Here is a 14,671-nt window from a genome sequence, read left to right as displayed (position 1 = left end):
TATTGTGAAGACCCGGATGTCTCTGGGTAGGGGCTACCTTTCTAAATTGCATTCTCATTTGTAAAAGCTATATGAGAAGGTTAATGGGGATCTCTGTTCTCCACCTAAGCTCCAGTGCTTGCTTGCTTTCTTGCTTTTTCGGGTTGCAGACTCCCCTTCACTAGTGATTTAGTTTACCATGGTGGTAAGGTGGGGCTTTTATTTTTCAGACTCCATAGCTACATTTTAGAGGCAAAACTAGTCATACTGGAATGTCAGCAAGAATTTTCTCCCTTCAAGTTCTAAACAAAGACATTTTCAGTGACCATTTAAATATCAATCCTACCAGTTTCTGAAACAAAGTCAGTGACAGTGTGAAAGTGCTTTTCTTTTAAGGTACTTGGGTTCTTATTTCTCCATCAGCTAGAATGCCCCCGACTCACACCAGAATCTGGCTGCCTGCAGCATGCAACTGTCCTTCTCTCCTAGCTGGGGAAGGAATTTAGGCAGCATATGGAGAAGCCTTCTGGAATAAGTCAGAGCAAACAGTGCCAGTGTAGCATGTCTGACTGCCTATCCACTAATTCCAATGCACTGAAATGCTTTACTCTTCGGAGGAGACAGGCTTGAGTCTCAGTTTCATTTCAGCGTCATTTCAGTGTTCTCTCTTGGCACACTCACCACATGGACAACAGACACAATAGCTTAGTGCGGTTCTAAAAAAATTCTTCTTTAGAAAGAGTTTCTTCCCTGGTTCTTGGTATCACTGAGGGATAACCCCTTTCCCACTGCTGCTGCAGAGCACTAGTCACCACTTAAATGATATGACATAACAGTGTCTGTTCAGTGATGGCTTGATATTGAATGGCAACATTCTCTATCCATGCATCTTCAGCTGTTGCTTTTCCTCCTCCTCCTCCTCCTCTTCTCCTCTCTGATACTATCTATTGTTGTCTAGAGTAAGAAAATGCGAGCCAAATATGTCAAATTTGTAATATCATGACGAGTAAGAAATGAAGCAAACTGAAGTTGCCAGTTCCATAGTATTACTTTTAAAGGATTTGTGGTGCTTGTCTGCTGTGGAATTCTTGTGTATAAATCAACCATGTGAAAAGCATTAAATATGCTCAAAATACAGCACAGGAGTTCAGATCATATAAATAGATACAGCAAAATGTTGCATCTTGCCAAGGACGTTTTCGAATATTGAATGTGGCTTGCATAAAATAAATTTGTTCCCTTTCTGAAGTTTAGAAATGGAAGTTTCTGTGTTGCTATCACAGAAACTACCATGACAGCAGACACTCATGGCTGTTCTCCTGGTAACTTGAATGGGAGCCCAAGGGTCAAAAGCATCATGGAGATTGCCTCTTGCCCTCTAAAGGGGATCCTTCTGGGATTAGGCAGTTTCAGCAACTAGGGTGAGGAGAACCAGAGCTACTGAGGGTATCCGTCTCCAGGAATCTCTTGGCTCCAATTGTCAATGCTGAAGGACATTTTTAGAATAAGTTAATCTCAAAAGAGCCTAACTAAAAGGAGGAGATTGTAGTACCTACGTATTTTGCCTGCTCTAAATATGGCACAGCGTGTGTCTGACTCTGCAAGCAGCTCTGGCTCCTGAGCATGTGCTTGACAGCGTTGGTGAAAGCACCTGCTTGTCGGGGGCCTGTGCTTCCTCTGTTCCAGGTTCTCCGAGCCAGACCCCAGCCACACGCTGGAGGAGCGAGTGGTACACTGGTACTTCAGTCAGCTGGACAACAACAGCAGCAATGACATCAACAAGCGGGAGCTGAAGCCTTTTAAGCGTTATGTGAAGAAGAAAGCCAAGCCCAAGAAATGTGCCCGACGTTTCACTGACTACTGTGACCTCAACAAGGACAAGTCAATCTCACTTCAGGAACTGAAAGGGTGCTTAGGAGTCAGCAAGGAAGGAGGTGAGTGCCTTTCCTTCCCCATTGCATGCGAACAAAAGACTGACCTGGAGTTACAGCAAACTCAGGAGCTGTTTTTCTCCTACGTGATTCAAAATTGCCCCAGTTTGTGTGAGAAAATAAGTGGAATTAATGCCCTGCCATGTACATGTAGTTAGTTATTTGTGTTAAGGCTCTGTCTTACGTCCCTTACCACAGACCTTTGTGCTAACCTCTAGACAGAAACAGGGCAAAAAGATGAGCCTTGCCCAGAATCCTACTTGTACTGTAAGAAGTCCTTGGAAACTGTAGTTCAGATCAGGTCCCTTCTGAGTAATACACTGGTAACAATATTCTGTTGTCTCAAACTACGTAGGCTGAATGATGTATGAGCCAGCACAGACCCAGTCATTCTCCAGAGACCCTGCTGACTAGCAGAAATAATATTCATTTTCATTGCTAAATCCAGCACACAGGAAGGTGGATGATGCAGAGGGAACAATTCAGAAAGCAAGCACATGGCTATACTGTTGCCCTATTTCACAGTTAAATTACATTTTAAGATTGGGGTATAAAATAGGGCATATTAATAACATGTTTTCCCTTCTGTTTAGTGCCCAAGGAGCCAGCCCACCCTCCTTCCTTTTCTTCCACTTTATTCTTCACCTCATCTTCTGTTGGGACCTGACCAAACTGATATTTTTAGAAATTTTATGAATTTAAACTGTTCAACCCAAATTCAATAATTATCAGTCATTCTTGACTGTAGACAGACTTGCTTGGCAGGAGAAGGCAAACAGGGAGATTCCAAAGGACTAATTTCCTGTGCAGGTGTTTTGGCTGGATGGAGAGCTCTTGTTATAACTGTTGTGCCAGTTGGGAAGGGTGGGTAGCTTTCTTTCTCCAGGCGTAACCTTACCTTAGTCCTTACTTCAGGTTTAACATGACTGGAAAGGGAATCAGCGCATTTGGGTGTTGGGAAGTTGCCTTTTCTAGGTGCTTTGCAAGCACCTTAGTTATCATAATATGCCTATTGCGTTACTTGTCAGCTGTGAGAAGCATTCAGCTTCCCTAGCTCAGTGGAAGTTTTTTCCTTGTCATTGGTACCTTGCTGAGGAATGACATACCAAAATAGCAACCGTGTTCCTTAATTTTATTACTTTCCCAATAAGATGAATATGCCAAATGAGTTTTATTGCTATTTGGCCCGGAATAAGGCTTTCTGGAATCTGCTGACTTGGCCAACCACGTGTTCAAAGTGTAGTTTATGGAAGGTAAAAAAAATAAGGGTGAGGATGAAAACGTGAATCTTTGAGCCTGTGTAAAGGGAAAGGAAAGCAGTGAGACAATGTGAGTGCCTGATTGCCCAACTATTTGTTGAGAGCACAGCTTGACCTTTCATGGTTTATTCTCTTGCATGAGGACAGGATTGTGGGCAAAAAGGAGCTCTGACCTTATACTAGGTACAGCTCCACATACATACTGAAGGCCTGAGGGGCCTTGAGGATCAAAGATAAATGGCCAAGTTATTTGGAAGGAGGACTGAACGGGGCTAAAGGATATTGAGGGCTAAAAAGCAGTGGAGGAGGCAGAGCAGGGAGCAGGTACTAACATGCAGAAAAGAACTGAGGGAGGTTCTTAGAGGTTCAGTAAGCAAGTTTGTAAATGGATGTTTTTTAAGAAGGCATGAATTTGTGAGGTGGTAGATGACATGTTGGCTCTGCTTTCTAGTCACAAGAAACTAAGAAATAACCAGTAGCTTACCCTTTCTCCATCTTTCCCTTATCCTCATCATTGGTGTATTTAGTCAATCAACTAGTCTGTGCATTTGCTGGTCTGTTTCTTTCTCTGTATCATGGCCTCCAAACATCTGCTGGGGCTGAGGTCACTGGGGGTGCAAGCCAAGAGCTAGTTAGGAACCTTTTTGATGACATACTTTCACTTGTAAACTGCCAGCCAGATGAAACCAAAACTTCTCATGGAAAGGTTTCTATTTCAACAAAAGCTTTGTTGGAAAGTTTTTTCTTGTCTGGATTGGATGAGGAAGGGTTGGAGGGAGACAAGGAAAATCATCGTTTCCCCTTGATATACTTCATTTCAAATGAACTTGCCTCAGATGTTCCAAATCCTGGTTGGGTATCCAGCAGCGTAAGGACTAAAAAGAAATGGGTTATCATTCCAGGTGAGTGTGCCTCCTGCCAGGCAAACTGAACACTTGTCATGATTTTGAAAAGAATACAAATTTTATGGGGTTTGGGATGCTGAGGAAAATAAACTCTAAGGCTTCTGCCTTTGTATTTTGGGTCTTGTTCTTGGTGTTGGGTTTTTTGGTTTGGTTTTTCGTTTTGGGGGGGGGGTTTGCCAGCTTCATCCAAACGTGGAAATAATGTTGTGTGAAGGAAGCACAGGGCATAGATAAATCAGCACTGTTATATGCCTCTTGAGCACTAGATGGTCTAAATAAGTAAGATTTATGTGGAAGGATTCAGTTGGAATATTCATAAGGACCAACCTGAATCTGAGCTCTTTCCAACTTAGGATCAAACCTGTCTGAGAAGCATAGTTCTGTCTGTCTTCCCCTTCTCAGCATGTTCTCTGATGCCTGTGGTAACCTAATACGTGATGCTGCCAGCCAGTGATTCTTCAATCAGGAAAATAGTTACCCAGTCTGCCAGCAACCCTTCCTCTTTGCCATCCTTATGATGACCCAGAAACTTACTGGGAAATCTGCTAGGTCTGGTGGCCATTTTGCACAGCTCTTGCCCATCTGCTTAAACCAGATGTGTTTCTCTCAGAGGTAACTCAGATGGAAAAATGCCATTCCTGGATCTCAGAATGGAGTAGCCACATACAGCCAGCTGCTTGAGGACTTGCAGAAGCCTGCCAATGGTTTCTTAAATTGTGGAAGAACAGGAGTGGGGAGCTTGTAGCTTGGAGCACACCTGAAACAGTCTTTGCCATCATTTGATCTAGAATTGTCTGTTTGAGGAATTGTGGAAGGAAAATAGACTGATTTACAGCCTGTTTAAAGTTAGTATTCATCAGTGCAGTCTGCACAGCCTGAGTTAAGGGGGGAGCAGCCATCTGTGATCTAAGAGCGAATTTAGCTCTCTGCATTAGTCAAAAGGCAGGGTCCTTGAGAAGAGGTAGACATGCATTTTAAAGCTTTGCTGGAACGTTACTGGTCCCAAGATTAATTGGATTTCAGAGATCTTGGAGAGGAGGACTGCAGATCAGAGCAAGGCTTATACTGGTTGTGCTGGCTGCAAAATGCTGGAGCTGAGTTTTGCCTCTATATTCTTCCAAATTCAGAAGACAAAGTCAGCATTTTGTGCCTGCCCAAAGACGAGCTAAGGGATTAAACCGCAAAGAAGTGTCCCTCCACCAGCTGACAGAAAGTTTCCTTCTGCCAGTTCAGATCCCGTGATTGCTTTGCCATCCAAGAGCGTGTCAGATGGTAGGTGTTGGGTGCGTTTCACAGGCCGTGAGGACTTCTGGAACCTAGACACATTCTGTGCCAACAGCCAGCTACCAAGAGTACAGTCCAGAAACAGGATAAAAATGTCTTAATTAAAAAGAGAGAGAGTGTGTGCATGTGTAATTAAACAGCATGTCACTTTCTACTGGAGCTGGGCAAATACTACAGAAAGAAGGAAAAATAATGGACAATCTAACCAACAGATTTCATTCAGTGATGTTTGGGACCCTTCTTACTGATATCTGGAGAAGTAACTGATTCTCTGCATGCTTGGGAGGCTTCTGGGAATGAAGATGCTCCACATCACTGCTGTGTGAGCAGCTGTGTGGTAGCAGGTAGCAAGGAGCAGTCACCTGGGAAAGGCCTCTGGACTGATGATGGTAGAAAGCTGACAATAGTGTAAAAGGCTATAAGAAAACTGTAACCAGGTAATAACTGAGTTAATAAAAAGGAAATTCATAGGGCATCTAATATATGTGTGTGTATATACATATATATAAAAAATATATCTAGCCTAGTAGATTAGAATGTAAACGAGCTCCACTGATTCAGTGCCTGGTTTTGTTTGCTTTGTTCAGCTATCCCCCTTTGGAGCTCAGTAGAGGGGCTATAGTTTCTCACCCTTAATCTTGAGGGAAGTTACTGATGGTTATTATGAATCAGGACATCTTTATTGTGTTGAGCACACAAGGTAAGGCTTGTGGTAACATGTTCCTCCCCCATCAAAGGTTAAAGCTTTACTTGGTAAGTCTGATTGTTTCTACCTAGAAGAAGCTGCCAGGATTTCCCTGGGGCTCTTCCTTTTGAAAGACACCTGGCCTAATCCAGCATGGCTAGAATTGTTACCCAAAATAGCATACTTGTGAGGCTGAGCAAATACTTTGCATTATAAAACATTCTCAATGATGGAATGTTACTCTATAATACCCAAGGGCTTCCCAGGTATATGTTAATAACCAATTGTCACTATCTGCTATGTTCCTTCCTGTCTTTCATGTCAACGTTATGCTTGGTGTAGTGTTGTTTTTGAGGGGTTTTGATTTCTGTAAGTATACATCCTGGCGTGTGTTTTATTGAAGGCAGCTGGCTGAAGGCAATACTCTGCCTTTGGAACGAGAGGTGATGAGCTTCAGGGTAGTTTCCCAGCATGGATGTATGGTGCCACAGCAAGCACAGAGCCCTATGAAGCTGCCCAGGCTGGAGTATCCCTGCCATTTTGAGGATGCTCCCTACCTTTTGCATCAACTTACCTGGAGCTCCCCACCTCTTTCTGAAGACAAATAGGTCTCATTCACAGCAACGCACTGTAGGCTTAGGTGCACTGAGTGCAAAACGTGGGTTTTTGGATGTCTTCTTGTGTACCTGGCTGTGCTCGGCCCCTGGCCCTTGGGGCAGCCTGGCCAGAGGGTACCATGGCTCATAACTGCCTGGAGTTTTATTGCCAGCTCCCTGGGAGAGTGCCAATTAGCTCCAGAGGAGTCTGCCTCTTGGCAGCAAACCTCTGCTTTTTATACATGGGTACAGAAATAAGTGAACAATGGTTCCTCTGATCTCACCAGGGCAGATGGCCGATCTGAGGTTGGCATGTGGGGACCTTGAAATAACTCACCATGTTTATACAGTTTCTTTTATTAACAGTCTCTAAAGCCAACAGGTTATGCTTTGCAACCCACTTCAAACTTAGCCACTGCCACCTTTCTTTCCCCCTTTCTTTCCTTTCCCAGTGGTTCTGTTTCTGTCCTGCTCTCCAGCTTCCTGTCCCCCAAGGCTTCCCCAGTCCGATCCCTGCTCTCTGAGCTCATCTTGCTCTTGCACAGAGCAAAGTGTGTTCTCGCTGCCAGCATGCAAAGTACTTAATGTGCAAAGAAAGCTGTGCAATCAGGTCAGATGCACATATACAAATCAAAGATAGGCTGGGTTGGAGTAGAGAGTGGCAACAGGCTTACTGCTTCTGGCAGGGAGCAGGAGCTCCCATTTCTAGCTAACCCCTCATCTGAAATCAGACCAAGCAGCTAGCAGGAAATGTGACATGCTTTCTAGACCTTCTGTGATCCCTAGCTGATGTCTACTACATGCTGTCTGTACCCTGCACATGGTAGGAACAGGTTTACTGTTGAGGTGAGAGCCGTTGTTGTGAGCTCCATCTGGTGTCTCATGATGCAGTCACAGCTCTGCACTGCCCCTGCCCTTCTTCCAGGTATGAGTTCAGGTCTTTGATTTTAGGCACCTGTTTGATTGTTTGGTCCAAGGTAAAGATCTAGTAAATTTGGGCTACCTATATTGCCTGCACCTTCACTCTCTTCTGGCTTCCCCCTTTCTACATGACATTTTGCTTGCTGTTAGCAAAAGCTGTTTTGAGAAACTTCATGGCACTACTTGCACTCTTCCTTTCTTCTTCTTCCTCCTTCCACAGTTTAGTTTAACCTTGTAATTGTTACTTCTTGCCCACACCAAACCTCTGGATTTCATGATGGTCAACTACTACAACACCAGGTATTTAACGTCTCTCATTTCAAGCACGTTAGTCTGACACTTGAATGAGTCTTAAGCAGTGCTGGTAGGACTTGCTGTGTGCATGCTCAGAGGAGCTCCTTTGAGCCTGCCCTCTGGCAGCAGACAGTGGGGAGGCTCCTTTGTCATGCCACGGCATTTATTGCCTTTAATGTGGTTCTTGGATTTTACAGGTAGCCTGAGCAGTTTCCCCAGTGGAAAAAGACAAGGCCTTAACCCTTTCAGTGAGTATCTTGTCAAAATGTTTCCTTTTTGTCTGTGGTAACCATGTGTCCCAAAGTTCATTCTCCCCTGCTCTCCTATGTTCACGAAGACCAATATAGAAACAGCTGGAAGACGTTGTTCGCAAGAGATGTGAATGTACTAACACACAGCTGCTGCATCATCTCAAAGTCCAGCACTTTAGTGTCTTTAGCCAGGGTACTTTGCTAAGGAATTAGAATGGGATACTGCAGCTATTGGATCAGCACTCTCTTTCCCTATTCTCACTGCTTCTATCGAGCAATGATTTAGGTAACATTTTTGTTTATATTACTCCATGGACAAGTTCCCATGAAGACTCTTCTCTGTCCCTGTGAAGGTGTCTCCTCTGTATTTTGTGGCAGTAAATCACACCCTTTCATCAGGCTTTATTTGATTTGTTTTGCTTTTAGACCTGCTGCCTCATGGTTTCATTGGGTGCTTCTCATTTTGGACTGTGAGAAATAGTGGGCTGTTCTCCCTTGCCTATCTTTCTCCTGCCACTTGCTGTTCTATAGCCTCCAACATATGTCTAGTTAGACTCCTTTTCATGTTGAGGTCTTCCCATACCTCTTGATATTCTCCTTACTTTTCTGGGTACCTTATCTGGTCATAATGAGATGGGCTCAACCAAGAACTGAACATAAAGATCAGCTAAACCTTATACAATGATGTAGTGATGCTTCCTAGTGTGTCTTTGGTTCTGATCATGTATTTCATTTTTGCCTGCTGCTAAAAGCTGAGCGGAGGCATTCAAATATTGCATAGGACAAGAAGTAACAGCCTCAAGCTACAGCAGAGGGGGTTTAGACTGAATACTAGGGAAAATTTCTTCACCAGAAGGGTAGTCAGGCATTGGAACAGGCTTCCCAGGGAAGTGGTGGAGTCACCATCCCTGAAAGTGTTCAGAAACCATATAGATGAGGCCCTCAGTGATATGCTTTAGTGGTGGTCTTGGCAGTCCTGGGGTAATGGTTGGACTTGATCATCTTAAAGGTCTTTTCCAACCTAGTTGATTCTATGATTTCGTGATTCTGTACTATGGCTGCAGCCTATTTCTTAGTCACTTAGTGTAGGACAGGTCATCCCTACTCCCCACTCACATACCATGTTGCATGTATAGACATTGAAGTCAATCTGCTGGTTTTATGAGCTGGTTATTGAGCAATGTGAGTGCCTTTTCCAGAGCTGTGCAGTCAATTTAAAATCTGGAATAATTTTGCATTTGACATCGTTCGGCCCCCATGGCAGGGCATGTCAATTAACACTGATCCCAGTGAGGCCTGTCTTTCTCCTTCCAAGAACCAAATCCATACTTCTGCCTTCTCTTCTACATGTTTTCACCTGTAATTAATTCACAGAGCTCTTGCTCTGATCCTGTAAGAGCTTTGACTCTTTAAGAACCTTTGATGAGGGGCTTAACAAAAGCCTCCTGAAGAAAAAAGCGTGGGGATGTGCTGTCATGGTTTAAGCCCTGTTGGCAAGCCAGCCACACAGTCTCTCTCTCACCCACACCCCACCCCCACCCCCCACCCCCACCTTTTTGCCCTCCCCCTGCTCCCAGAGGGAGAGGGATGAGGAGGAGAATCGAAAGAATGCAACTCCCATGGGTTGAGATAAGAACAGTTCCATAACTAAGGTATAACACAAATCACTGCTGCTACCACCAATAATAACAATGATAAAGGAAATAACAAGGGAAGAGAATACAACACCTCACCACCAGCTGACCGATAACTCGCCCCCCCCAGCCCGGCCAAGCTCTGACCGATACCTCCTCCAACCCCGCAGTCCCAGCCCTTCCGGCTCACTCCCAGTTACCTCCTGGGCATGACGTGCTGTGGTATGGAATACCTCTTTGGTCAGTTTGGGTCAGGTGTCCTGTCTCTGCTTCCTCCCGGCTTCCCCTCCTCCCTGGCAGAGCATGAGGCTCACAAAGTCCTTGCTCAGTCTAAACATTTGAGCAGTAACTAAAAGCATTGATGTTGTCAGCACTGTTCCCAGGCCGAAAGTCAAAAACACTGCACTGCACCAGCTACTAAGAAGGAGAAAAAATGACTGCTACTGCTGAACCCAGGACATGTGCATATCTGTCTGAAATGCCAAGCAGCACCCTTGCACCATTCACTGGGACGCTAATAGCTCAGCAGGTTCCTGGGACACCCAGCTCCAAGCATTCTGTATCTCCGCCACAGATTCAGTATCTTGGTAGGCTTCAGAGTGCCCTGTGCAGGCAGGTCTCTAAGAACTATGGAGCAGGGAGAGCACTGCATTGTGCTGTTGCGGAGGTGGGAAGAGGTAATAAGAGGTGGCTCGCCTGCTAGGGGTGGCTATGGCTCATGGAGGAGATAGTGGCTGGGCAGCCTGGCAGCAGCATCAGCTATGGCAGGTGGAAGAGCAGAGGGAGAGACGTTGCACCAGTTGTTTTCCCAGACAGCATGCCCATGTCCAAGGCGGGGGAGGGAGAGGAAAGTTGTGGTTTATGTTTAAAAACAATTTGGTTCCTAGGCCTCCATGTGATTCTTTCAACACTCTTTTCAGCAAGGCTGTCTCACTAGCCTCTGGCTGTTTTCAGCCTCACAGCTTACTCTGGGATCTCAGCCTTCTGGGGTCACGGCTGCAGCAGAAGCTGTACTGCATCTTTATCAGTCAGGTGCCCCTTTGGTTTTAATTTGTCTTTTTCTCCTCACTTTCGCTGCTTCTGTTTTGTTCTTTTTTCCCTCCTTATCCACCCCACCTCTCAGTAGGTCGCCTGGTGTAGCAGCAGAAGACAGGAAGGGAAGGCAGGAGCCGACCCAAAGGAAACAAAGATCCAGCAATAGACGGACAGACACCTTGCTGCTTGCAAGCAAGCATGCAGCATCAGCAACATCCAGCGTAGCAGAAGTGGCACCCAGAACGTTTGCACTTTTTAATAATTGGTTTGGGTTTGTTTTTAATTGCTTTTCAATGCCATTATCTAATATTTTGGAGAGTGGGGGGAAGCAGAATCGTGTGTTTTTAAAATTGGAACAGCTACTGATGCCGTAAAATTGAGTTCACTGGGACTCAAAGAAAGAATTTTATATACTGTATATAAATATATATGTAAATTGTACAGTTGTCTTGTACAGGGGTTGGAGTCACTGTTCCGTTCCTTCCTTTGCTTTTGAAGGCTGTTAGGGTTAGAGGGAGACTTTGCATGTAATGGATTACAGTACTGCATTCATTTCTGCCACCAAACCATCATTCAGTTGCAAACCTTAACACCCACATGCAAAAAGGAGCAAGTGTGTCAGCATGGCATGTGGTTACAGATGTGCATGAAGTGCCCAGGTACTAAGTGCTTCCTGGGAGCAGCTGAATCCTTCTTTTCTTACTGTAAAGCCCTGTGCAACTCACAAGCAATTGGGCTTTTGAGACAGCACAGATTTCGCCTAAGTATTGGTGTGCTGCTTAACATAGGGATAAAAAGGGGTTATATTAAGGACATACAAAAGTAGTTTCTGCACCTGTTGCAAGAAGTGAATTGCTAGTGCATTACTATCCAGGCTCAGAAGACATGCTCAGCAAGGATGTACCATGCCTTGGGGTTCTAACACTGTAGGAGGAAGTAGGAGCCATAGGCCTAGTAGAGTCAGTGGAGTGAAGTCTTGCATCTTCCTCTGTCAAAGTATTCATCTGTATCTTGTACAACAATAAAAATATGCGAGGCCTGCTAAAAGCAGCATTAGCTTTCCTGTTGCTTTGCTGACAGTGCAGAAAGACGCAATCATGCTGCTGGTCTCCAAGAGTCTGGTTTACTTAATGTTTCAATACTACAGCTTGGGCTATGCTCATTAGTGAAGACCTGTCTGCAATGACTATCCTTGTCTTTGGTGGTTATGAATCCCAAGCTCCTCTCCTGCATAGTGGTGTGCCTGCCTAGCTTAGAATGTCCACTTCAGCCTGTGCACTGTTACCAGTGCCTCCCAAGTTATCACACCCCAGTGTCACAAAAATAGTGAAGACTTGAATTGAGGAGCCTGGTGTTCTGGGAAGCCACAGGGTCTATTTCAACTACCAGCAGTTTTTCCAAAGTAGTTTCTTACTTAATCTCAGATACAATTGTAAAGTCAGCAGTAAGACAGGGACACCGGTATTGGCAGTCCTAGGTTTGGACAGAGTGTGATGGGCCACAGTGTTTTATTTTGTGCATTTCCAACCACTGGCAGCACTTGCCTGTTCATAAGAAATGTTCTGAGCAGCCTCCCGCTTCAGGCCTAGTGGTCCTTGTGCCTCTCATCTCTGTAATCAGAGATGATGACATGCCATGCTAATATGAGATCATACCAACAATTTCTTGTAATAGCATTGCATTACTGTAGAGAGACTGGGCTTGTTCCTTGAGGTTTTGTTGCTTTGGTAAAAGATGTTGTACCACAGCATCTTCACTCTGGCATGATATCATGATGATAGCATGACATAAATGCATCACAGCAGGAGTGTCCTGATGCAGTAAGTTAATGCCTTGTTGACAAACCAGAAAGTTTAAAAATCAGAAAAACTAAACAAAAAATCTTTCAATAAGTAACTACTTAGTGATAGCTCTTCATTTAGGAAGCAGATTTGAGCTAAATAAAGCATTTGGCATGGTTGAAAACACCTCTGGTAATCTCTGAAGTATATATCACAACAACAGACTATAAAGAAGTTATCTTCTTAGCAAGAGCAGATCCTGCTGCTGGATCTTCATGGTTTCTCGCATACAATGTATGTGCTCTCTTGGCCTATAAGATCCTATCTTCTTGATTGCATCTTCTCCTTTTAAATGCCCAGGGCACATCTTTTGTTTGTTGAAATGATTTGGTTTATTATATAGTTAGAAATGCCAGCGTCACTCATTAATCCTATTGTAGGAATAAAGAATGAATCCAACTGTAAAACAAACAATACAAAACCCTCTCCTTTTTTAATATGCTAGTTTGAAGAATTAAAAGCTGTGGCTGCTGGGTTGGTGTTTTTTTTTTTTTGGTGGGTTTTTCTGTTTTGTTTGGTTTTTCTTTATGTATAGTTGCATCCGTCAAAAACAGCCAGTTGGATGCCTATAGGACTTCTGTCAGCCAGCCACTGGGGTAGGGCAATGCTCCACAGGAGTGCCAAGGGACTGCAGAGCTGCTAAAAGTCACTACATCTTTTCTTCTGGAAATGTCAGTAAACCAGCCATCCAACAGCCAACTCCCCTGCCTGTCACATAAATCCTTCTGCACACCTCCTTTATCTCACCCTTATGTCCTTCCCCTCCAAAAGCCTGTATTCACATGTAGTTTGCAATTAAAATTGCGTCAGTTCTTCAAGGAAGCCAAGCAAGGCATGGCTGTTGATGCCAGCTTTGGTACTGATGTGGATTCATGTTTCTATGCTCAGCTTTATGGATGGATTGAAGTCCAAGCGTTATAATGCTTTCCCCTTCACCTTCACCAAACAAGTCAAAGGCTCTGCTTGTACACTGGCAAGCAAGACCCAACCAGCATGACTGTGTAATGTCCAGACAGAGGTTAGGTTATGTGTTCTGGGTTTGTTTATTGGACGATCATGCAGACAATACCGTCCCTGATTCATGCAACCTACCCTGTGAGCTTTCCAAACAGCCTGTACTCATCAGAAGAGAGCAGTGCCTCCACTCCCCACTTCCCTTGTTACTTTTATTGCCAGATGTTTGGCTGCCAGGCTAAACCTGTCCTTATCTATCAGTGGTAAGCATTCTTCTCTGCCTTGCATCAGTAGCATCCTACTGAAGGTGGGGCATGGGGAGTGTCAGCTTTGTGCCTGGAAGCAGACCCTGGGCATGTCTCTCCTCATCCTCAAAGTCCTCCTTGGCCTCTCCAGCTCTGCTTTGAATGACAGCTGAAAAACAGCTGGAATAGAGAAGAGAACCAGGGCTCCATTGTGCAAGTCATCTGTTCTTCCTGCCAGAAGCAAAAATCTTTCCTTTTTTGCTGATACACCAAGGACATGGTGTGTTGGATGGAACTGCGTTACAGTGGGATTCATCCATGTGAAGGCACTGCTTTCCATGGCCTGAGTTTATATTGGACTTACCCTGCCCCAGCACATTTCTGCCTATGGCATTGTTTGTTAGACTGAAAGGCATCTGTTTGATTTTGGTTTTGTAATAAAATAGATAACTTTTGCTCCAGTGTCTTGTGGTGGTTTCTTGTTGAATCCTGATTTCCAGAACTTCTCTATTCCACATGATATTGTGACCTACACAGTGCCAAAGGAGAGGGAAGGGGACTTTCCTGCTTGTAGAGTCATGTGTCAGTCTTTGGTTGGGATCTGAGTTCACGGGATGTTTCGCTCCTGTGTGTAAGCCTCCAGGATAAATTAAAACATGTCCCAGAGTACTGCTGTGTGGTGACAGCTCCCTGAATCTGCCCAGGCTGCTTAGAAAGGCTGTGAAGCTTCAGCAGGAGAGTAAGAGTTGACCTCAGAAGGTGGCGCCCACAGCAAAGTGCGATTTCATAGCACAGTCTCCCTAAACCAGGGCTTGAAGACAGGCACTGCACCTCACATCTCCTCATCCCCTTTCACA

General features: G+C 44.6%; 1 protein-coding gene across 7 annotated transcripts in view; it reads left to right on the top strand.

The window, feature by feature from the left end:
* The window catches only part of SMOC1 (SPARC related modular calcium binding 1), a 138,543-nt gene extending 124,274 nt beyond the window's left edge, over positions 1 to 14,269 (top strand). For 3 of the 7 annotated variants that reach the window (XM_061463242.1, XM_061463244.1, XM_061463245.1), the window contains exons 11-13: positions 1,666 to 1,913; positions 8,052 to 8,102; positions 10,863 to 13,088. In XM_061463242.1, coding sequence (XP_061319226.1) covers positions 1,666 to 1,913; positions 8,052 to 8,102; positions 10,863 to 10,879 — 316 coding nt within the window. In that variant the 3' untranslated portion in view covers positions 10,880 to 13,088. Of the gene's footprint in view, positions 1 to 1,665; positions 1,914 to 8,051; positions 8,103 to 10,862; positions 13,089 to 13,863 lie in introns of those variants that run through there. The other 4 variants (XM_061463243.1, XM_061463249.1, XM_061463248.1 and 1 more) reach the window with 4 other exon arrangements.
* The last annotated feature ends 402 nt before the right edge of the window (positions 14,270 to 14,671 follow it).

Source organism: Pezoporus flaviventris, unplaced genomic scaffold (genome assembly GCF_033815535.1).
Source record: "Pezoporus flaviventris isolate CSIRO_AGI_PZ_B2104156 unplaced genomic scaffold, CSIRO_AGI_Pfla_v1 ptg000036l, whole genome shotgun sequence".
NCBI classification, from domain to species: Eukaryota; Metazoa; Chordata; class Aves; order Psittaciformes; family Psittacidae; genus Pezoporus; species Pezoporus flaviventris.
The sequence above is the reverse complement of the archived record's forward strand: the minus strand, read 5'-3'. Positions and strand labels throughout refer to the sequence as shown.